This window comes from Chamaea fasciata, unplaced genomic scaffold (assembly GCF_029207755.1).
Source record: "Chamaea fasciata isolate MVZ Bird 193981 ecotype frontalis unplaced genomic scaffold, bChaFas1.0.hap1 SCAF_14, whole genome shotgun sequence".
Lineage (NCBI taxonomy): Eukaryota > Metazoa > Chordata > Aves > Passeriformes > Sylviidae > Chamaea > Chamaea fasciata.
The window spans coordinates 5,913,249-5,936,011 of NW_027094099.1; the positions used below are offsets into that span (position 1 = coordinate 5,913,249).

At 40.8% G+C, this 22,763-nt stretch overlaps 1 protein-coding gene across 1 annotated transcript in view; it reads left to right on the forward strand.

The window, feature by feature from the left end:
- THSD4 (thrombospondin type 1 domain containing 4) overlaps positions 1-22,763 on the forward strand; it is a 234,124-nt gene that overhangs the window by 13,155 nt on the left and 198,206 nt on the right. Inside the window, exons 2-3 of the mRNA XM_066196706.1 lie at positions 7,572-7,679; positions 11,534-11,603. Coding sequence (XP_066052803.1) covers positions 7,651-7,679; positions 11,534-11,603 — 99 coding nt within the window. The 5' untranslated portion in view covers positions 7,572-7,650. The remainder of the gene's footprint in view (positions 1-7,571; positions 7,680-11,533; positions 11,604-22,763) is intronic.

Here is a 22,763-nt window from a genome sequence, read left to right on the forward strand (position 1 = left end):
ATTCAGATTGTAGCAAAAAAAGTTCTTTAAAAAGAAAGGAAAATCTATTAAAATACATGGAATATGTTCTGTTAGAAAAGGTAATGATTTCTTATAGTAGAGCTGTGATAAGTAGCACCTTTCATGGTTCTCAAATGCTGAAACTGCTAGCACCTTTCAGTTCTCTGGAGTGGTTAAGTGTGGAACAGAGAGCTCTTAATGGCTGTGTGTGCAGTGAGTGTCAGTGGATCTGTGGGCAAAGGGAATATTCAGCCACATTTACACAGCACAAGTGGAATAGGCCAGCTGACCATTGAGGCAGGCCTTTCATATGGGAACAGATCTGCTCAGTCTCTGCACACTTGTCTTATATAAGGTCTTTCCAGTTTGTTCTTCACTAGTTATCCGGAACAGCTACGACAAGAGTTGAAATTCCTTAAACCAGTGAATGGTGACAAGCTGGTATCAAGATTCCTACAGTGCCTCTTTAGACAGAGAAGGGAAGGTAAAAAGCCAACCACCATGTGAGTGCTAAGCACAGTTTTAAAACTAATTCCAGGGATTTGGCCAAAATTGCACAGCCTACCACTTTGAAATCTTGAAATGAACTTAAGATAGGTTTGCAATTGTTTCCGCACAGTTGCATCCCAAAAATCTCTTTGTCAATTTGGAGAGTGATATGATCTCAAATTTGTGATTCATGTTATGTTTTACATAATTGTTCTTTGCTTGGAAACTGCACGAGAACTTTACATGCAGTAAGCTTTTGTGTGAATTGTCCAATAGTTTCTAAAGGTAAAAAAGGGGATACAATCATACTTACAATGGCAATTTTGGTGCAGCCTGCATCTTGAGAAGGTATCATTCATCTGGGTTATTATTTCAAAGACGCAAAAAACCCAACTGATTCAGTTTTTCTGGACTCTTTAAAGTTTGGTATGTCTGAACTCCACATAAACTACCTTTACAGAGTCTGGTGATTGCAAATAATGTCAGAATTACTAATCAATTTAACACTGCCATTCCAGTGTGTTTTCTTTGCAATTCAACTGGGTGTCAGTTAGCTAACTAAATGTCATATTTTATACCACAACAGTATACTTTAATTGCTTATCAGGCCTATGGTCTTAAATCCATATTTAAGCCAATTATTGAATTTAAGAAGTCTTTAGTAAATTTTAGACCAGGGTCATTATTGCAATCATTCCACCTTTTATCATATTTTTATTACTAGCACGTATTCAGCAAATACATAATCAATGATGTGAACAAAGATTAAGAAAAATTAAACAAATCCTACTACTCAAATTTAACTGCAGCTCATGACCTATAAGCAAACACTTTCCTGCTTCTCCCCTTTACTTAAAAGATTAATGTCACAACCCTTGTATGATCTTAAATTATATATTCTTCAAGAAAGATGGAAACAAATAGTTTGAGTATGGCACCCTCCAGCATAACTATATTTTTAAAAGCCAAAATTTGCATTTTGTGAATGGATATTTTGGGAAATTGTGTGTATGGTCACTGTTGGATTCCACCACCTTTGCCTCCTAGATTTTCAGAGAACAATTAAATGTTACAGGGTCGGATGCCAAATAATGGGGTTACGCAGTTCTTCCACTGAAATGTAGACAAATGAGCTGAACTTGTTCGCTGAGAAGTGAAAGATTTGCAGAATTAAAGCTCTAGAAACGGGACCGAAATTGCTGAGTCCCCCAGAGCGGGTGTTTCCTTGCGGGTTTGCGGTGCCCGGTGCACCAGCGCAGGCTCCGGAGCGGGCGAGGCCCCGGGACGGCACAAAACCCGGGAATGCCCAAAGGCCCGGGACGGCACAAAACCCGGGAGTGCCCAAAGCCCCGGGACGGCACAAAACCCGGGAATGCCCAAAGCCCCGGGACGGCACAAAAGCCGGGAGTGCCCAAAGCCCCGGGACGGCACAAAAGCCGGGAATGCCCAAAGCCCCGGGACGGCACAAAAGCCGGGAATGCCCAAAGCCCCGGGACGGCACAAAGCTCCGGGAGTGCCGCGATCCCCGCCTGGCCCGCCCCAAAGCCCCGGGAGTGCCCCGACCGGCGCCTGGCCCGGCCCGCGCTGAGTCACCCAGCCCCGGCCACAGCCACAGGCAGAGCGAGCCACAGCCACACCGAGCCACAGCCAGAGCGAGCCACAGCCAGAGCGAGTCACAGCGGGCTCAGGCCCAGCCACAGCCAGAGCGAGCCACAGCCACACCGAGCCCCAGCCAGAGCGAGCCCCAGCGGGCTCAGCCCCAGCCACAGCCAGAGCGAGCCACGGCCGGCTCAGCCCCAGCCCCAGCCCCAGCGAGCCCCAGCGGGCTCAGCCCCAGCCCCAGCGAGCCCCAGCGGGCTCAGCCCCAGCCCCAGCCCCAGCGGGCTCAGCCCCAGCCACAGCGAGCCCCAGCGGGCTCAGCCCCAGCCCCAGCGAGCCCCAGCGGGCTCAGCCCCAGCCCCAGCCCCAGCGGGCTCAGCCCCAGCCCCAGCCCCAGCGGGCTCAGCCCCAGCCACAGCGAGCCCCAGCGGGCTCAGCCCCAGCCCCAGCCCCAGCGAACCCCAGCGGGCTCAGCCCCAGCCCCAGCCCCAGCGAACCCCAGCGGGCTCAGCCCCAGCCCCAGCCCCAGCGAACCCCAGCGGGCTCAGCCCCAGCCCCAGCCCCAGCGAACCCCAGCGGGCTCAGCCCCAGCCACAGCGAGCCCCAGCGGGCTCAGCCCCAGCCACAGCGAGCCCCAGCGGGCTCAGCCCCAGCCCCAGCCCCAGCGAACCCCAGCGGGCTCAGCCCCAGCCACAGCGAGCCCCAGCGGGCTCCAGCACCGCAAACGGGCACGGCCGTGAACAACAGCCTTGGGCACGGCGCGGGGTGTGCTGGTGTTGGTGGAGCACACGGACTGCACTCCCTGCGGGTGAGATTTTAGGCAAAGAAATGCAAACTGGATCTTGATCAAGCTTACATTGGAGACAGGCACTGAGCCTTCTTGGACTGCAGTAGCTCTGGGCACACCCAGAAGGAGAACCTGAAAGTTCTCAAAGCATTTCAAAGGTACCTGCAGGGTTAGGTGGAGTAACTTGCCTTTTTTGTTTTAATAAAATGCTTGCTCCATGTAAGTATCAGAACTTTTCATCAGATCTAATGCTAGATTTCTCTTTTATGCAGCTTTCAGAGACAAGTGTATGTTTTAATGTAGTTAATGAATATTTGAAGAGATTAAAACTCTGGTGGTAGGTGTCAACAGCTGCAGTTCAAGCTGTTGGATGTATGCACAAATTATGTAGCTAGATAAACCTGGCAAACTGTGAGTGCTTTATCAAAGTCTTGTGAATGTAGTAGATTTTGGATGCAATCCAAAGGACTTGCACTGAACATGATTTAATAGATTTGAACAACTAAACCAATAGATACAATATACTTTACCAATGTGCAAGGCAACAGATTCAAAGGCAGTCTTAAAGGGTGTAATATTCTCTTTAAAGTGTTTCTAGATACTCTTTATTTATGATTCCCTCCCACTACCCCCCAAAACAAACAAACAAACAAAAACCAAAATTGCAACTTTTCCTATCAGTGGAAACATGACTTTGGAACAATGCTCAACTTTCATAGCAGCCTCACGTTGCCATTGTCAATAGCCTTACAAGACACATAATCTGACCAAAAAGATAAATACTGAAGGAAATTGAAGTTGGCTTCATATATATGTAAGTCACAAGGTAGAAGAGGCTAAAAGCTCAGAGCACTTATGAACTTGGTTGAGTTAGCATATGTTTCTATATGATGAGTCTCACATTCCTGTTGTGAGTTAAAATAGAGGGTCTTGGATTGTTTAAATAGGTACTGTACACACGCACATGTTCAGGAATTTCTGCTAGAGTTAATACAGAGATGCAGATGGATGTATGTGTGTTGACAGGATTTACAAGAAGTATAGAGTGATGCTAAAATGACATAGCAATTCATGGCAGTGAAATACCGTCCACTCACAATACACAAAGGGTACAGTCACATGAAAAGCCACATGTGAGTGGTCCCATGATAATTAAGAGGTTAGGATAAGGTTGGCTCTCTGTGAAATTTCAAACCTCTTAGTAGGAAGAAGTTTCTTGAAGTTAATTAGCCAAAGGGTAACTCTTACTTTTGACTTCCCAGAACTTCCTTCTTCTTTTCTTTCTGCACAGTAACTGTGGTGTCTGCCCAGATAATTCTGTGTACTGTGTCATTTAACTCTTTGAGAAATCTTTTTTCTCCTTATCAGCAGATTTCTGTGATTGCCTATGAGCCTATTGGATTATTTTTTTTTCTGTCATAATCCATCCCCATTCCTTTTTGAAATCTCCATTACAAATTAGTATTTTTATTTTCTAATGTTGTGAGAAAGGGTGTGGGTAAATGTCAGTAAATACCAAATTAAGGGATGGTTATGACTGGCTCATTGCTTGGTAGGGTAACTGCTGAGACTGGCAGCAGCTCTTGGAAGGTGTTAAAACCACTCATATGCAGTGTGAAAGGAGAGGAGACTTTAAGCAGGCTCCTTAAATCATTTCTGTGACCCAATGCACATTTGGTTACATGCAACGAAACACTTCTCCCTTTGATTGCCATCCGTGGTTCTAGAGAGGTTTGTATTCTATCCCATCCTGTGAGGTGGATTGATTGGTGTGATTGATTGGTTTTCTGGGAGGGCTGTGTTTTTGCTGGTTTTTTTTTGTTTGTTTGTTTGGTTGGTTTTTTTTCTTCCACCCAGTTTCACAGACTGATTTTGTTTTCATCCAGCTTGGAAGTGAAATAGGGAAGACTGCTGAAATGTCAAATATTTTAATGCAGTGGAGAAAGTCTTGCTGACTCTGTGAAGTAGAAGAGTGTGGGTTGTTCCAGTTGAAAAATTAATATCTATTCTGCTGTATGCAGGGTTACTAGAGAGTTTTTTGCTAGAAAGGTCTATGGTGCTTTTAAGGCCCTTCTGGGAAGGCAATTTGACTTTTACAATGCAAGACTGACCGAGCACAAGTACACCTCATCAGGCTTTCGAAAGTTTCCCTGCCAAATTCATGTTATTCAATCCCAGTGTTAACTGTGTAGCCATTTCAGTTATTCATTTTGCCCTGGATCTTCGGGAGGGAAAATGATTGTCACGTTTTCACATTTTCATATCAAACACACCACTGCCAAAATGACAAGCCTTTCAGTAGGCTGTAAGCACCTAAGCTCTTAAATAATCTGCAAATCAAGCTCTTAAAGTCACTTAAATATTTAGCAGTTTTTACACTATGTGCTACAAATGATACTTCCAAAGAAATGCATCTATGAGTTGCAGTAAGAGGTGTTTTGAAAAAGGCATTGAAATGAGTTGAAAGCAGAATTAATAATGCAACCTGCCATTGACAATGAAGATACAAATGAACTGAAAAAAATTGAAAACATATGCATGGACTTTAGGCACTCTTTTTAAGAACAGTCTCCAGAAACACTCAGGGTTCTTCTCTTGTTTCTTTGCAAAACTAGATCTATCTTATCATCTTTCCCTTGTCTCAAACGAGGTGCAGCTTATAAAAGGGATTAGTGGAGTGTACATTGCTTTTTTGGTGCTTTTGTATCCCGTAGCAGTGTTCTTTTGAGACTGTGTCACTTCATGCAAGGTTGTTGGATGAAAAGATTATTGTGGAGTGAAAAATCTGAAAGAGATTTTTCATCTGGAAAAAAGATGAAAAAAGATTTTTCATCTGGTTTTTTCATCTGGAAAAAACCCCAAGATGATAAGAACTTGAAACCATGTCAGTTACAATCCATGTTACAGGCAGATCCTCCATCTTCAATAAGTGATATAAACAACTATTGCCTCAGTGTGGCCGGTAATTAAGAGTCAGGTTGTAGGCAGTGAGACATTTGTTTCCGTGTCAGTTCAGAATTACTAAGTCCTGTGTTAGGGGATCTCTCTAAATGCCTGGTGGTGGTGCTGGCATGTGTGCTGGATGTGTGCCTGATGTTTAAAGGGATGCAGCTTTCACTGAACGCGCTAAAATCTCAAACGGTGTGAAGTGTTGCAGATCTAGACTAAAAATCTGTTTTCAGAAGTGCTTCCCATCTTAAGACAAGCCAATTTTACAGTGTAAAGTAGTGAAAACGGTGAATAAGTTTGAGAAAACCTCTTAGATCTACTGGCAACTGTGAAACTGCAGGAGAGGATGCAGTTCAGCTCAGCCTTAGTGCTTTCTTCCTCAGGACTAACTCAAAACGGTAACATACAGCGCTTTTGTCGTGATACTTCCCCAAGTACTCAACTTTTAATGCCTTCCATTTAAGAAACTAAACAATCAAATCATTAATCAATTGTGGAATTCTCTTTTGAAGATATTACAAGAATTTTGGGATTTCCTAAACCAAATTTGTTGCTGTTTGATTTTTAGGAGAGGGTGGGGAATATTTAACCTGTCCTGTTACCTGCAAACAATCTGCATTTTCCTAGCAGCAGGATCTGTACTTTATCTAACTGCACATTTCTTACATTCTTGTCAGCCCTGTCCCGTTCTAGGCAGTTTTCAATTATCTGGCTGTCTGACAGAAATTGAGAGCTTTTTATCTGTGAACAGCAATGTTCTCTTGTTTCTCTTCACTCCACTGCATTTCAACACGTAACCTCTTGTAAAGGGAAAGATACAGACAGTGGTTGACCAAGTTTTGAAATGTATAGATTTAGGTTCAGTTTTATTAGTGTTCCTCTTTTCCCCCCTCCTCGCCACTCTCCCACCAGCCCTTCTGATTTATGCTGTGTTTCCTTGCTGCAAGGATCTCTTTCCCGCCTGAAAATTCTGGTGTATTTTAGATGCCCAATAAATGATTACAAATTTACTAAAATAAGAACTTCCCAGGTGTCTGAACAGTTGAGATTATTTACAAACAAATGAAAGTGTGCTTGGGTAATCCTCCCAAGGGCTGGTAGGGCTTCTGTGTGTTCACAGTAGTGGTGATGCACTGATAGTACTTAGAAGTAAGGATCAGTTAAATTTATATTTAGAATGCTGTTTAATTCCAGATTTCCTCCTTGACTGTGGGCAAGGCATTTAACTTCATTGGGAGTAGGTTTTCCATCAGTTTTAGAGGAAACAACTCCGCTCTTCAGGATTTTTCTGCAAACTATAAGCATTCACAGAGTCATCCTTGCATTGCTCACAAAATGCAGAGTGTATTAATAATATTACTGAACATTAGAAGTTGGTAACCCAGCTTCAGTTCTTTGAATTTTATTAACACACGACTTTAAATGAGGTTGTTTGCTTTATTGTTCTACAAGCGACACACCAGGAATACAAGTTAAAAAGGCAAGTAAGTTTAACATCAGATTTGCCTTCTTGGGAATCAAACCAAGATTTTGCATCCCACAGTGTTTCTGCAGAGCACTTTGGTAGTATTGAAATCCTGTTGCAAAAAATGGTGTGCCTATAGTTTATTCCTGTAACATACACTGGATATTCACTTTGAATTGCTGTAAAGTCCCAAGAATTGAAGTAGAGATGACTAATGTAGGTGTGTATCCTGGAAAATACTGAATAAGCAGTGTTAATTGTTTTTCTCCTTTCTTTTTGTAGGATCTGTGTGTGGTTGTCATTGTGCTGTACCACAGTGAAGAGGTATTTTTCACTTCAAGATACCTTGCATTAAAAGATCATGGTAGACAGTTTAATAGTTTCTTTGAGGTAAGTGATGCAATAAAACATTTAAAATCTTACTTAACATGCTCTTAATACACTGCAGTAAATTTCCATTTGGTGGTCTCTTGCTCTGCTGTTAAAAGTGTCTGTATCGTAGGAGGGTAAATAGAAATCTTGTCCCAAGACCAAATACTCAAGTATATGCATACCAGACATAGCATTCTTTGGTGATAGTGAAAAAAGAAAGTTCTCAGTGTTTGTTCATGCTCAGAGCATCTGTCAGTGTGTGCCAATGGGATGGTCTGTATTACTTGAAAGTTCCTGTGTTTTTTGATGAGGCTGTACAATTACAGTCACTGGGCTCAAATTGCTGATTTACATGTTTTAGTACCTGTGCTGCAATTCATTCACGGATTTGTCTTACACATTCCTGAAACAGTTTGCCAGTGGGCAAACATAGGAAAGACCTTTCAAAGAGCTTTCCTAACAAAGGAAACATTCAGCTGTTTCTAAGCTGGTCTGTCTGGTTCTGTCCTGTCCTTGGGCGAGCAGATTCAGCCCTGATGCCACACAAACAAACACAGGCTGACCTCCTGCAAAGAATGACAGCTGAGTGCTCTGTCTTTGGGATGGAGTTACTGTAACCCCTCTGCTCCAACCTTGCTTCTCCTGAGTTTGAGACATCAATATTTCAATTGCAATTTCGGCACCTTCCTAATATGCCAGGGCAAATTTTCCAGTGAAATGGATCTGTCACACATTAATGACACTACCAGTGTTATCTTTCCAGTTGAAAGATGACCTGCATAGCTCCTCCCAAGCTGTCCCAGACTTGGGCTGTTCAGCAGAATTGGGAGGAAGTTGGGAATTTGAGACAAGAGCCATCCTGCACTAGTCAATACTGATCACCTGTATCTGGACAATCCACACTTGGTCATAATATTCCTCCATAAAATGTAGCTACTAAGGGACAGCAACATGTGAGAGATCTGCTTTGGTACCCGCTAGCTGTATTCATCAGAGCTAACACTCACTGCCCTGACTAGGAAGAACTCTGAGAGGTGTTCCAAAATGAGCTGTTAAATTGCAAATTCTTCATGCTACTCCCACAATAGACCTAATATTGCTTTGCTTTATGCTTGTGCCTTCCCCTCTTCCCCAATTGTTTATATTTATTCTTATATTTATGTTTATAATTTATGTTTTTCATATTACTGGCAATTGGTGTTGCCAGTAAAAGAAAGTGAGACAGTTTAAAGTCTGACTGTGCTTCAAACTGGGTGCTTGGCTCCAAAAAGTGCCCCAGCTGTGGGAGCAGGGGCCGTACCAGCAAGGTTCTCGGAGGCCTGAGTTATACAGCCACCAATCAGCTGCAATTGGTACCTCACCTGTTCAGGTATACTTGACAAGTTTTGCCTTATTTTGAGAAGCACTTGTTCTTTTTGGTTTTCCTGCACCACTGTGAGAATACCTGAACCAAACCCACTGAAACTGGAGAAGCCTATTTTTGTAGCTTGGGAGGCTTAAAGTTAGTCACGCATGACAAATAAAAAAGCCGAGTCCAGAGAAGTTAGCCAAAGCAAGCTGCTGAGGGAAATAACATTAAAAAAATTAAATTGCCACACACTGATTTGAAGCTAGGGGCTTACCTCAGGATAGCTTAAATATTCCTGGCAAATTTCCTGTGTGCTTGAAATAGTAGCTTGATAGCATTGTTTCTGACAGATCCAATTGCAGATACAGAAGCAAATTTAAAATCTATCTTTATTGTCCTTGAGCCACATACATACAGATGGTGATTGCAGTGCAACCTCCTTAAGGAATGGTCAGGAAAAGTCTGGCATAATCACACACATACTAAAAGTTTGCATTTTAGAACTGAAAACTTTAATCTGGTAAGTAATTTGCTTTGAAGATTACAGTTCTCATTCAGCTCAGAACTCACAACCTTGTGCATGATTTCAGAAGAATTTACACATGGAAATCTGTAGACTGTCAGACTGATCAGAAAAATCCTGTTCTGTTGAGGATGAAAGCATTCATTTCCTTATGGAAAGTCTGAACTTTCTTTCACATGCTCTGAGGGATTATAGGGAGCAGAAGCCATAAGGGAGCAGAGGTGGATAGGAAGATTCTGAGGAGGAAGTTAAATATAATTTGCAGAGGATGTAGGCTGGGCCTCTCAGACACTGCACTCCACTTACTTAGATGCTTGTCATTTTTCATTGAGAAGAGTTGGGAGATCAATTAAACACTTAGAAAAGAGATAGGCAGGTGAGCTGAAAACAAACTTGATGCTGTAATTTTGCAGTTTGGAGGTCTGAGTTCTATTTTTGCCTTTGATTTCAGGTGTGATTTGCAAATCAGTTTATTCATTTGTGCCTTTGGCTTCCGTGTATCACGGTGTGATTGGGCCCTGCTCTGAACTGCATGTTTTGTCTCCTGCTGTGATTTCTTTATAGCATCTTACACAGGCTCTGATTTCAGCCACCTCTGTATTTTATCACAAATAATAGCTTTGTGAAATACCAGACTTCCTTCTAACACACTTTATAAAGGGCTTCTTTTTTTTTTTTCCCCTAAATTGACGTGGCAGTAAAGAAGTGATGACTTTTTCCAGCCTTTAACAGGTTTATTGCTTTGATAGAGAAGGGCAAAGATGGTGAGGTGATGATAGGCCAGGTGCAATCAGTACTTACCTAATGGTAATTAGCAAGGACAAACACAGAAAACACAAGATAAACATTTTCCCTAGGAGAAGAATATTTGTATTGGTGGTAATTAAATGCTTAGTATTTAAAAAAACCCCTTTCTCTTTAGGAGGTCTGTCTCAGAAAATACCTGAAACCATAAGAAATGTTTAAAGGGTTGCTGGGTAGGGAGTAAAGGAAGGAGCTGGGAATAGGAAATGCAGCTGGATTTTGTCTAGTCCATTAGTTTGCAGGTGTATTTTGTATCCAAATCCATCAGGTTTACTTCTGCATTGAAATTCGGCAAATCATTAGCAGCTTTCCCCCTTACAGAGGGTCTGAAACATACTCTTTGCAGACTGAAAAGTCAAACTCCTGGCACAAATCAAGATACCTTGGTCCTATTTGCCATACTTGTCCATGTTTTCCGGTGAAGGGGCTTGTTTTGTTAGAAGGAGACAAACCAATCTCTGTTGCAAATTATAGCAAACAAAAGACTGAGCTAACTGTGCCTAAGTTGTCACAGGCTCCGAGGAGTCACTGCAGTGGTGAGGCTTGACAGAACGGTTTGTTAGGGCTTGGTTCCCATTCTGACTCCTTTCAGACTGAAGATGTGGGGACTGGGGTGATGCTTGGCTGCTTATCCTGAGTCTCCGGTGCGTTGTGTTCACTACTTTCCATTTCTGTGCCCATTAGGTTATTCAATTTTCACAAGTGTTAGGCAGCTGGGGAAGAACCTATTTTCTGTTTCCTGTGTGCTGGAGGTGGAGTGTTCATCTGCAAAATGAGGAGCCAGAGCTAGAAGCAGATGTGGTCCACAGATGGGTGAATTGTTACTTGGCACTTTAGGAAACTTGCAAAGCGTATGTCAGTTTGACACCGAATGCTGAGGTGTTAAAATAGGCACTGCCAGGAATTTTAAAATTTAAACATGAAGTTATGTGAAATACTATCAATGGATTCTATTTGGTTCACTTTTGCTTTATAGCTGGACAAATCTGTGTACGAACCTGGTACATACATTCAGGTATGAGCTGTGAACAGAATCCGATAAGAACATTTAATACACTTTAGTGAGTCTGCTTTGGTTAGCAAGGGTATTCAAGTGTTTAAATCTTTTCTTGCAGTGTGAAGCCCTTTAAGATGTTGTAGATGTGTGGTTTGTATTAGTGGTAATTATCTGTTCTGTTTCACTGTTTGCCTTTTCAGACTTCTCAGTTCCCTAGCAGTGCTGGGATTTCAGCTTGTCATCCCACAGCCTTCAATTGAACACAGAAAGGTAAGTATTAGAAACGTTCAGACTTTGTGTAGTGAAAGGTAAATATGAAAACATTATAGTAAGATCTGTAAAGCAATGCAACCAGAATAAAGTTCTGGGAATAAATGGCTACTGTTTGTGCATATGGGGCTTTTTGGTTTCTTTTTTTTTTGTTTGTTTGGGTTTTTTTTGTTTAATAAATATACACGTGGTTGAAAGAGGCTCATCATGGTTAATTAGCTGAGTATTTGTATAGAGTATTATAGGTCGCAAATAGCTACTAAAGCTTTGGAGCCTTTTCATCCTGCAAGGCATGGAAAGAGTGAGAGCAGACACGGACTGAGTAGAGAACCACCTAGTTGCTCATAGGCAGCTCTTTCTCTTGCAGAGATAGAAATGTCTGAAAAAGAAGCTGTACCCAAACCACTCAGTTGCTATTCAAATTGCTAGAGATTGGAGCTGACAACTGCTGGAATTTCCTGTTGTGCTCCTGTGGATGGTTCACTCATCCTAGACGTTGGCATCTCTAAGAAGGCTTGCAGCCTGCACGCTTTCCACCCTGCTCAGCATTAGTGAGATCTTGGCTGGAGTCCTTGGGTTTTTGCACTGCTTTTCAGGAAAGCAGTGGATAATCTGGAGAGAAACAGACAGCAGCAGGGATTATCTTTAAGAGATTTTAAAATCTTACCTCTGAGGGAAGTTTGAACAAATTCATATTGTTTATTCTAAAGATTGCAAGACTGGTGCTGGAGGCAGATACAATCTTCAAATACTTTTGAGTACTAAAAAGAAGACTGGTTTTTTCTGTTTGGTGGAGCAGATGAGAAGAAACAGATTTAAACTGAGGCAAAGGAAACATAGGTTTGACATTAGAAAAAACTTGTAACGGTAAGGATATAAAGAAGATTATACTGACAATAGTATTTGGAATTTCTATGATGTAGGTCTCTGTGAATATGTTGGACAAATGTTTATCAGGAACAATGTGCAGGTGTTGCTGATTCTGCCACAGACCTGAGGCGAAACTCCTTGAATGCTGTTCTGTCTCTTCACACTCATCACATTCGCTTCATATCAACGTTGTTATCATATCTTGATATCTATTGTTATCTCATATCTACTGGTATTCAAACACAACCAATTAATTATTGAAGGTATCAAATAACCTGTTTAAAAACAAGTTTGCTTTTAACTATAGATTTTTAAATAATAATCCAAGATGTGTATTTTTTTGAAAACTATACTGTTAAAAGGAGATAAAAGGCAAGTTTGCAGGGTTTGCTCTTTTGTTTTAATGTGCATGTGGCACTGTCTTTAGGGTAAAAAATTGTTTGGACAATAGCCTCATAGGTATGGACTAGACACCTGAAGCTGTCTGATTGTCAGGGCTCCAGAAGCACACACAGAAGTCGTGTTAACTCCTTGTGCAGCCTATTTGTAAGACAAGTTAAATGAGGTCAGTAATGATGCAGTCTGAAACTGGCACAGTCCAGCCTGCAGCAAGCTATCCAAGCTGTCCTATTCTAAACTGCAGGACAATTTAATATTTTTGCCTATCTTACATCTCTTCTCTTTTGTTGTGCAGTTGAGATGGTGGTGGCTGCTGCTCTGGTTTCAGTACTCTGTCTGATTAGACATTCTTTTGTAACACTGACAGTGGAGAGATGCTTCAGTCCAACTTCCAAATGGCCTTAGGGGGAATGAATCTACTAACTAAAATAGAGTAACTCAGAGAAACAATTGCTTCATTCTGGGAAGCCCCGGAATTAATTTAGATAAAATCAGATTCTTTGTTTCCAATTGAATGAGAAATGCCACGGGTCTGGAGTGTGTTCTGTACTAGTTAAAGGGACTTCAGGGCATGGTAACCACCTTAGAGACTCCCTTTTACTGAGAACAAGGCACAAGTTCCCTAGTGACAATCTCACAGCCCCAAGGCTGGCTGTCATTCTCAGCTCTTACCCTGCGGGACAGGATTCTATTCATGCCAAACTGTGTTTAGACTGGAACTCTGTATTTATTGCACTTTTCACAAACCTTCTGCCCCACCTATAAGCTCCAGACAAGAGGGGCTGTTAGTAACTGAAGGCCAAGTCAGACATGTTTCTGAGTCTGAGTTCTCAGCTTTGTAGCTCTGGAAGTTCTTTCTATTCTTTTCCTGCAGTAACCCCAACATATATTTGCTGACATCTCCTGTGTATTTCTGGGTGGACGTCTCTGCTGTTTGGCAGGGTTCTTTCCATATGAGAGGAGGACAGTTGTGCAGAAAGAAAGAAAGAAAGGGAGAGGAGGAGGAGGGATTTGATGAACAATTTTAACAAAATAGTGAATAATGAATGTGGTGTTTGCTAACTTTCATATACACACTCAATGGGTACAGTACAGGGAATCAACTAGAGCTGAAGGCTAATGAAACATTAGCTCATAGCCCAATTCTTACTGTGTGTTTATTTTGCATTAAGCTAAGCATGACTGATGCTTGAACCTGCAGTATTGGAGAGTGTATGGAATCCCTGTTGAGCACCCAGCATAGGGGCGTTTTGCCTCTATAGACAGGGAAATAAACCACAGAACTGGATTTGGGTATTTGGCTGAGTAATTAATTTAAATATTTCCAAACAGTCTAGATTTTTTCTTACACTAAAGGTTTTGGAAAAATTAAGTAAAACCCAGGACAATCCCCAGACGAGTTGATGGAAATCCAGTTGTAAGTCTAGGCATCTACAGCTCAGCTGAGATGTTCTTTTAAGACTTGAGTACACTTAGAAACATCCCAAGATACTATTTTAAGGGTTTGGTTTGGGTTTTGTGGTGGTTTTGTTTTTGTTTTTGTTTAATATTGGCAATTTTTAATCTTTTAATTCTTCTATTTTTAAAAAATCCATGTTTAAAATCATGATGCAGTCAAGCTCTCTGCTGTCCCTCCCTGTGCTTATTTTATTGAAATTTAACCTTATCTGATAGTTGTCATACTGTGGTGAACTGAAGGTTAAGCTAGAAACAGTCCTTCTCCTAGACAGCCATTGCAGTCTGTATTTTCAGAAGTCACTCCTGGGTGGATTTTTCACTAATCATATGTTTCTGTGTTCAGAAAGTACGCTGTAGTTATATTTATGCCTTATTCATTTTAGCAAAACTGGTAATGTAAATAGTAGCAAAGTCTGTCCAAATCAAATTTCTGACATGAGTATTGTTTTGTTTTAACATCTTGCTTCTGTTATGGCACTAAATAGGAGAGTTGAAGCAACAGAATTGCTTTGAATTTATGAATGTCTTTTTGTCACTCAGTTGTAGATGAGTATTGAGTTCAATCAAGGTGCAGTGTCTTAACAAACTGATTTTTATTGTATGGAAGCAGTGTCAGGATTTATTTTTACAAGTTTTTCATTGGGGCAGTACAATACTGTTAAAAGATTTTGAGCCTCTTTGGGCTCAGTGTAATTTCTTTCTGCTGGCTCAAAATTAAAGAAGAAATAAACTTGATGTTATCTCTGTCAGACACACAATGTTTCTATGCAAAGCAACTATTTACCAAGTGAATGTGACTATACTCATAGAATTTGAAGATTAATGTGCTTTGGGATGTGTGTTGGGATTTGTTGGCTTGGGTTTTTTTGGCTGTTTTTTCCCCTCTCTCGTGTTGGATTCAAATACCCTTGTGGAGGGGTCATCACTGCTAAGTCAAGAGAAATAAGGAACAGCATCCAGGATCAGAAACAAGAGCTGAGGGAAAAGAGTGGAACAGGGGGAAGGAAAAGGTGGCCAAGATCTCCCGTTTGGTCATGGTGAGCAGTTGGAGGAGTTCAGCTACTTGAACACTCTCCCCGAGAGTACAGTGTGAAGCATGAAGCAAGTCTGCTATATCCTTGAAACACTGGAGGAAACTGGAGTAAGACAAAGTAGTTGATATCCAAGCTTGGCTTTTGGCCAGGCACCAGGACCAAAGCCTAACAAGTTGTAAGGAGCACCCTGGGACCTCCACCACAGCTGGTCACCACCTTGCTTTTAAAAAAGCTCCAGAGCAGAGGCTTGGAAGGGAGGGCTGTGTTCTTCCTTGCAGTCCAGGCAAGGGGAAGCTCCGCCCCATGGTCAGACTCAAGTGTGTAACTTGTCAGGATTTGCTGAGCTGGAACTCAGCTCTTGCTGACAGAGCCACTGCAAAGGCACCGGGGTCTGCCTGGCTGGGCTGTGTAACCGAACTGGATTGCACAGGAGAGGCCAAGTCACCGCACTGCATCGGCTGCTGTTCCTTTGCAACAAATGGTTCCAGGTGTCACCCCTTCTTTTCTGGGAATGGTTTTGTTTACAGAATAACTGCTGTCCATTATGGTTGTATTTTCATACACATCACCTGTATAAAACACCTCCAACTGCGAGGGAGTCCATATTTACCTTGCAGTTTTTCGCTGGTCAGTGTATCTGCTTGCCTTCCGCACAGATGGTTGGCTTTAACTGTACAGATATTCATCTGCCCCTTTCATAACCTTTGATCAATAGAGTCTTTCTAGCTGATGATGTTACTATTCTCAATGCAGTATTCCTTAGGAAACAGGAGACGTGATTTAGACCACGACAAGACTTTTCCTTTAAAATTAGTACAACAGAATATTTAGAACAACAGCTGAGAGAGTTTTCTTACTATCTCTGTAGTGTTACTAATTTCCTGTCCTTGATGTTGTGGATTAAAGTGGTTAGGAAATAAAATTCGTCTTTCTTTGGGGAAAAGAGACATTATTTTATGTGAATATACTCTTTGAAAAATCAAGGCCAATGTTTTTGTTGTATTTAACCTGCTTTATCATGGACCTCTCAACTTTTATTTTTATCTTTAAATTAAAAAATACTGACTTCTTTAAGCTCACAGCAGGAGTTCTGTGTTTTTCTGGAAGAAAAGATGAAAATATCAGTTACAGTTGGATTCCAGTGCAGGTGAGCTTAAAGGGTCATAGATGAGTTTCTCATCTTCCTTCAGAGCAGTTCTGCATGCTAGTTCTGTCCAAGCTTTGGATGGGAGTGATGATAAAGATGAGAAGCTTTTTGGATTCACTGATGAGTTCTTCTGTTAGGGAATGTTGCTTTCTATTTTATGACAGTTTGTCCTCTCTGCTTCTGGAGTGATGGGTGGATGACTCACCAAGAGATCTGGAGAGGTGTTATGGCAATTACAGAATAAATAAAATGTGGATCCCAAAGAATTTTTCAAAAGTGTAGAAATAAATAGAATGGCAACAACTTTGTCACAGCTGCAGATGGCTGACCTGCAGGAGGCCAAGGGTAGTATAAGCTTAGTGACCTAGGCCACAAATGACAGTGAATGGTGAGGGAATACTTTTAAAAATAAAGCAGCCTAAGTTGTGATATAGTGAGGGCCTGATTGGTATCATCTTTACCTTACTGTAAATGAGAAGCAATCCTACTGTGGATAAGGAATGGTTGTATTGAAGTGGTAGAAGTGAGGTCAGGAGTGAGCTGTCAGTTACTTGAAAGCACTTAATGGTTTCACAGAAGAGTGGAAAGAAACCTCTTCCTTAAAACACTAATCTCCCAGAGTGCAATGGAGGTGGTCTTGGTGTGAAAAAATTAGCCAAACTTGGGGGAAGCTTCAAGCTTTGTTGGCACAAAAACTGTTCTGAACCTTTTTTCAGAGCTGTTTACTTTCTAGACTATTCAAATAATGTTAAGGTTTCTTCAGATGTGGTCTGAGTTGGTTGAAGGGGCAGTTTAGCTGTCCAAGCACTGTAACTCCCTTCAGTGATTTGTGAATACAAAGGTCTACTATTTCCAGGCTTTTTAGCCCTTTAATCTTCACAGGCACAGATGTTCAGACAGAGATTTTATACAAAGAACGGAAACTCAAATCGTTTAAGCTGGTAATATTTACACTTACCATGTACTGTAAAATTCAAATGGTTTACTACTTCTCTGATTAAAGGCTTCCAAAATGCACTGAAGGATTAAAATAGCTGAGCACACCAACAAGGCAGACGTACACATTGTGTCATGATGTTTTGTTTGGCCTCTGGTCCATTTTTCTGCTAGCCTTGAGAGAGAAGTTATCTGCAAGTTTAGAGGGTGGGGTTTGGTAGATTGTTTTTTATCAAACCACCAATGTCCCACATGTTTCTTATAAGAGGGATAAAAATATTGTTTTTTTAACTATTGTTGTTTCAAATGAACATATATAAAATGGACTGTAAAGCCTTGCTGCTGGGAAACTGTCATAGCTATATAGATATGGACTTCATTGGAAATCAGCTGAGCTAATGCTGGAAGAATATTCCTTTAAGATGCTTAGATTGGTGCAAGAATTAAAGGAGGTCCATAGTTGTGTTTACAACACTGGCAAAAACATAAAATAATGTTACACTTGAACAAGTGCTAAAACTAAACTGTCATTTCCTCAGCCCATTCAAAATTTGGCATGCTCTGCTCTGCGCAGCAGTTCAGGTCTCATTTCTGGAGTCTGACTGGTTTTGTTTTTACACTCTTGAAATTTTAAGAAGGTGAAGTCCAGCTCTTACTCTGTGGCTCGATCATTGATCAATTATATTCACGAAAGGCAGATGTTAATGAAGAATGCTGTCCCAAGTATGACACGTGCATTTTGAAGACTATCAACATGCTATTTTACTGCTGTTTTGAATCCTCAGTCAGTCTGAGCCTGGCTCTGGTAAAAGCTGCATGCACATCCTTTGTGACAGCCCGTGCTCTAGTGGAATCTTTACTTAGTCAGAGCTGTAAGATGAACAAAGTGCAACCCTGGAGTAATGGAATAAATAAGGAGTCATGTTTTCCAAGGGCCTTGATACTCCTTTAGTAACCATGGGGACAGTTTGGTGTCGTAGCCTGGGTTATCATGTGTGGGGTAGTGAGAAGAAGGACCATGGAAGAGACAATGAACAAACACCTAAGGCCTGAAGGGTTTTGGGGAATATTAACAGAATTTACAGGGGCCCTCTGCTCTGGAAAGAACAGGACAAACAGGGTACTAGCTGCTGAAAGTAAGACATGCTGGCTTCTGTTAATTCCATTTTGCATCCAGTACATGAATATGGGTTAACTCAGTGATACCACTGGTAGCATTTTTCTGAGTAGGTGATAAAATGTTCTTCTGGATACAGTTTCTTTGCCTTTGGGTGAAAGTAATACCATAAAGCTTTGAGAAACATTCATGCCTGTTATATCCCTTTCAGACGTATATTTAGGAATATGATGTAGTTAATTTGTTCATGAGTCCATTTCCACTCTGGGCATTTACCCAGAAAAAAGAATTACTGGATAAAAAATTAAATTTATGAAATTTAATAACGTTATTGTATCTAAACTGAAATGGTAAGAAATACCAGAAATGTCTGAGTTAGTTTAGATATCTCCAGGTTTAAAGCTTGCCATTGTCTTGTATCAGTTTGGAATTTGGATTCCTATAGCATGCTTAATATCTACAGAATACTTAGTAACATTGGCTGAGGCTATAACAGCTTAATTATGTAGCTGGCTAGAAGGTATGTACTGTCACCAAGCATTATAATCATTATTACTGTGAATTTCCATCATTAATTCATATTTGGAGCACGGTATGCAGCACTGCACACCCGTGTAAGGATGCAGGAGTGAAAAAGGTGCTGAGAATGAGGAATTCCTTACAAAAAAAACCTGAACAGATTAGGACTGCTGAATTTCAGAAAGAGATCCTGGAACTGGATTGTGTTAGCAATTGCAAATCAGACATCATAGTATGGTGAAGAATACAGAATGATCAATCTTCATTTATCACAAAGAAAAATTTGGGAGATATATTGAAATGGTCAGGCTGCATGGATGACCAAAGCAAAGAGAAGCACTTTTTCAATGTAAAACGTACAATCTTTAGGAAGCCAGGATTAAAAGTATGCTAAACAATTTATTAATTTTATTAATGTAGATTAAGTCTAGTAGTGGGTATGAAAAACAATTGCAATAAAGGTGTTTAGCTGAAGGAGGCCCTTAAATTACTGAGTAGCTGTAAGCAGAAGGTCCCCGGATATCTCTGAATATGTCCTGGTTCTCACAGTTTCCTAAAGCTCTGCTTCTTCCACTCAGTCAGAAACAAAATACCGAGTTAAATGGGCCTCTGCTCTAAGCATTTCCCCCCTACTTTTCTGAGCAGTTAATTTGCATTTAAGTTCTAGTTTAACAGGATGAAGTGTCCTACAGTATTTAAAATTAGAGTTTGTCAGATCAGCACAGCGTTGTCTGCCATTGTTTTCCTGCACAAGTTACATTTTAAATAGTTGTGGCTTTCTGTTCAAGTGACGTTTCCTCTTCAGGGACATTCTTGCATAGTACAGTTTCAACAACTGCTGCTGAAATCCTAAGATGTGGATCTTATTTCTAAATTCTGACAGAGGCAGTACTAGAAACTGGCTTTGAATTTCTGTACCTTGTGTACTCCTACTTTTTGCTGAATTTTTGACTCAGGATCAGAGTGATCGGTGAATTACATGAATTAAACGATTTTTCTGTTTAAAATGTCATCTATGTCAGCCTGCTGGTAGTATGTTTAATTCCCTATGATTTTAGGAAAAAAAAAAAAAAACAACCTCAACAAACTCCTTTAGAACAAAATCCGTATGTAGTGCAGCTCCTGTGTACAAAAGTGACAAAATACAAGAAATCTGGGGGAAAAGAACAGAAGTGGATGCAGGGCACTGGTGAGTAAAGGAAGGGGTGACCCTGAAACTACCCTTCTGAAAATCCAGCCTCAATTCCATTTGCCACTCACTGGTAGAAAGGTTGGAAGATATTTGGTACCTAACAGTCATTATGAAGAAAATTTCTCATTTAAGGAATCTTTGATAGCAGATTAATAGGAGTTGGTACAGTTGTAGAAATTGCAAGCACTCGCACACCTGAAAGCTTGTCTTACTTTTCTTTCCATTGTTTATTGTACAGCTGCATGGAGTGAATGGAATTGTGTCCACTCCCAAGCCTTGGCTTGCAAAATAACTGAAATGTGTAGGAAAGAAAGAAAGGGGAAAATTAAAGGAGAAAAGAAACTGAGTTTGTAGAGCAAAATATTTGGTTGTGATTAACTTGCAGTAGATAAAAATCTCTTTGGGGGTGCATTTATAGTTAGAATGAGTCTAGGTCACCTAGAGAAGGAATCAGCCATGAACTGTGGGAAAGTAGATGAAATGGGTTGGTTGATCTCTCTCTTTTTACGGGCTATGTGATTCTGTTAAAGAAATTACTCTCATCATTTAATTTGGCAAGAGAAGTTCAGTTTGCATTTCACTTATTCCCCAGAGCAGGCTCAGACTCTTCCTTTCAGAAAGTGTGCTTTTAATGGGTAGTTCTCAAAGCAAGAGAAGGAGGGACCCAATGTCAGGGTTCTCTGAGTGTGTGGTGTGTCTGTTCTGAAATGCTTCAGCTGAATCCTCTAGCTACCTGTAATTTCTAGGCCGTATCACAGAGCTGTGGCAGAATTTCTTCTTGGCTACTAAGTTACCTGGAAATCAGAGGATCAAAGGAGGGAAATTGCCTGTGAGTGCTGTAATTCAGCTCCTCTGCCCTGGGGAAGGGTCAGTGACACCTCGTTTTGCTGGTAGAGCTTTAGGATTGGTATCAGTGCTGCCGGGATCTCCTCAGGCAATTTGTTCCCAGGCTTTGTTTGCCTTCTCTCTAAGTAGTTTTCCTCCTTTAATTTGGATCACTTTTGATTAACTTTAAATCCAAATGGTTATTCGTGTGTTGGCTATAAACAAGAACAGTTTGCTGCAAAGAGAAAAGTAACAGTTCTTTGTATTTATTTATTTAAACTGTTTGGAAGTGTCATTATTGTCCCCTCTGCTTTTCATTCCTTAAACTAAGCAGCTTCAATTTATTCCATTTATTCTTTCATAGTTGAATTCACTGAGTAGATTATGCCATCAGTCACATCATCTCCTCTAAATATTCATCTGTAGCTCATATCTTATGCTAAGCAAGAAAACAGTAAGAAAAGTAAGAAAATAAAATTTCATATCCTGATTTGCTACCATCGCAAAATTTTTTTATCTTACAACCAAGCAGTATTGATGAATTTGTCTATCAGTGTAAGACATTATAATGCTACTTTTAAAAAAGTTTTATTTTTATGTTCTTCCTTAACTAGCTGGATTAAACCTTCTTGTGCTGTGTCTACAACTCTTTCACTATGAAGATTAGGGGCTGTGAAATTACTTTACATTGCCTTCAGTCATATGAAGTATCATTTTACCTGAACCAATTCTTGCTGCAATGAAGTTTGGCAGGTTCTCTCTGTAGCAGGTTGACACTTTTCAGTATTCAGTCTCTATTTCTGCAAAATGGTGCATTTCTGATCTTAGTGAGAACTTGAATTGCTTGTAGGTTATAGTTTTTATTTGTTGCCTGCATGAGTGTCTTTGGCATTTTAAAAAAACAGGTGTACTGAACCATTGTAGAAATGACTAAGAAGTAGTCCAAACAAGTGAAACCTTGTCTGATAACAAAGGGCTATTAATTTTACAGCAGGTAAATTTTACTGCAGACTGAGTTCAGACCAGAAGAGTTTCTCTGTGTGTAGTCATGACCATTTTACAACTGAGGCAGAGCACATTAATGCATAGTGTAAGTATGGGCAGTGAATATTCACTGGAAAAATCACAAACTGAAGAATAGCTTGTTTAGTTGGTCAAAGTGTGAGCCAGTGGTGTTCTGTTATTGGATCTGAAAGCAAATGTAGCAGCCAGAAAGACCTTGCTGCGTGTTCTAAGTTTGACATTATGTGGTATTAGGTTGTACAGGCTATTGGATTTTAAAGGCTGATGCCAAATGGGGTAGGCACAGGAAAAAAGACATTAAATACAGAGACATCTGCTCCTGTTTTCAAATAGCATGGGAGAAATGGGTAACATATCACACTAATGCAGATGCTTTTTATTAATCAAAAGTTATAATTAAATGCAGTTTTTTCTGTGATTGGTGATGAAAGTGTGAGAGCAACCTCAGAGGGGGGAAATGTTTCAGATTATGTAGACGACAACCAACTATTACACAGCAGCACCACAAACCCTGTTCTGGCTTGGCTTGTTGTATTGTAACGCTGTATTCAACCCATGTTTGCAAACCACGTTCCAGCCCAGCCTGCCATGGCTGCAGCCAGCTGGGGGGGAATGTGTGCCCTGGCAGACCGGGGCACAG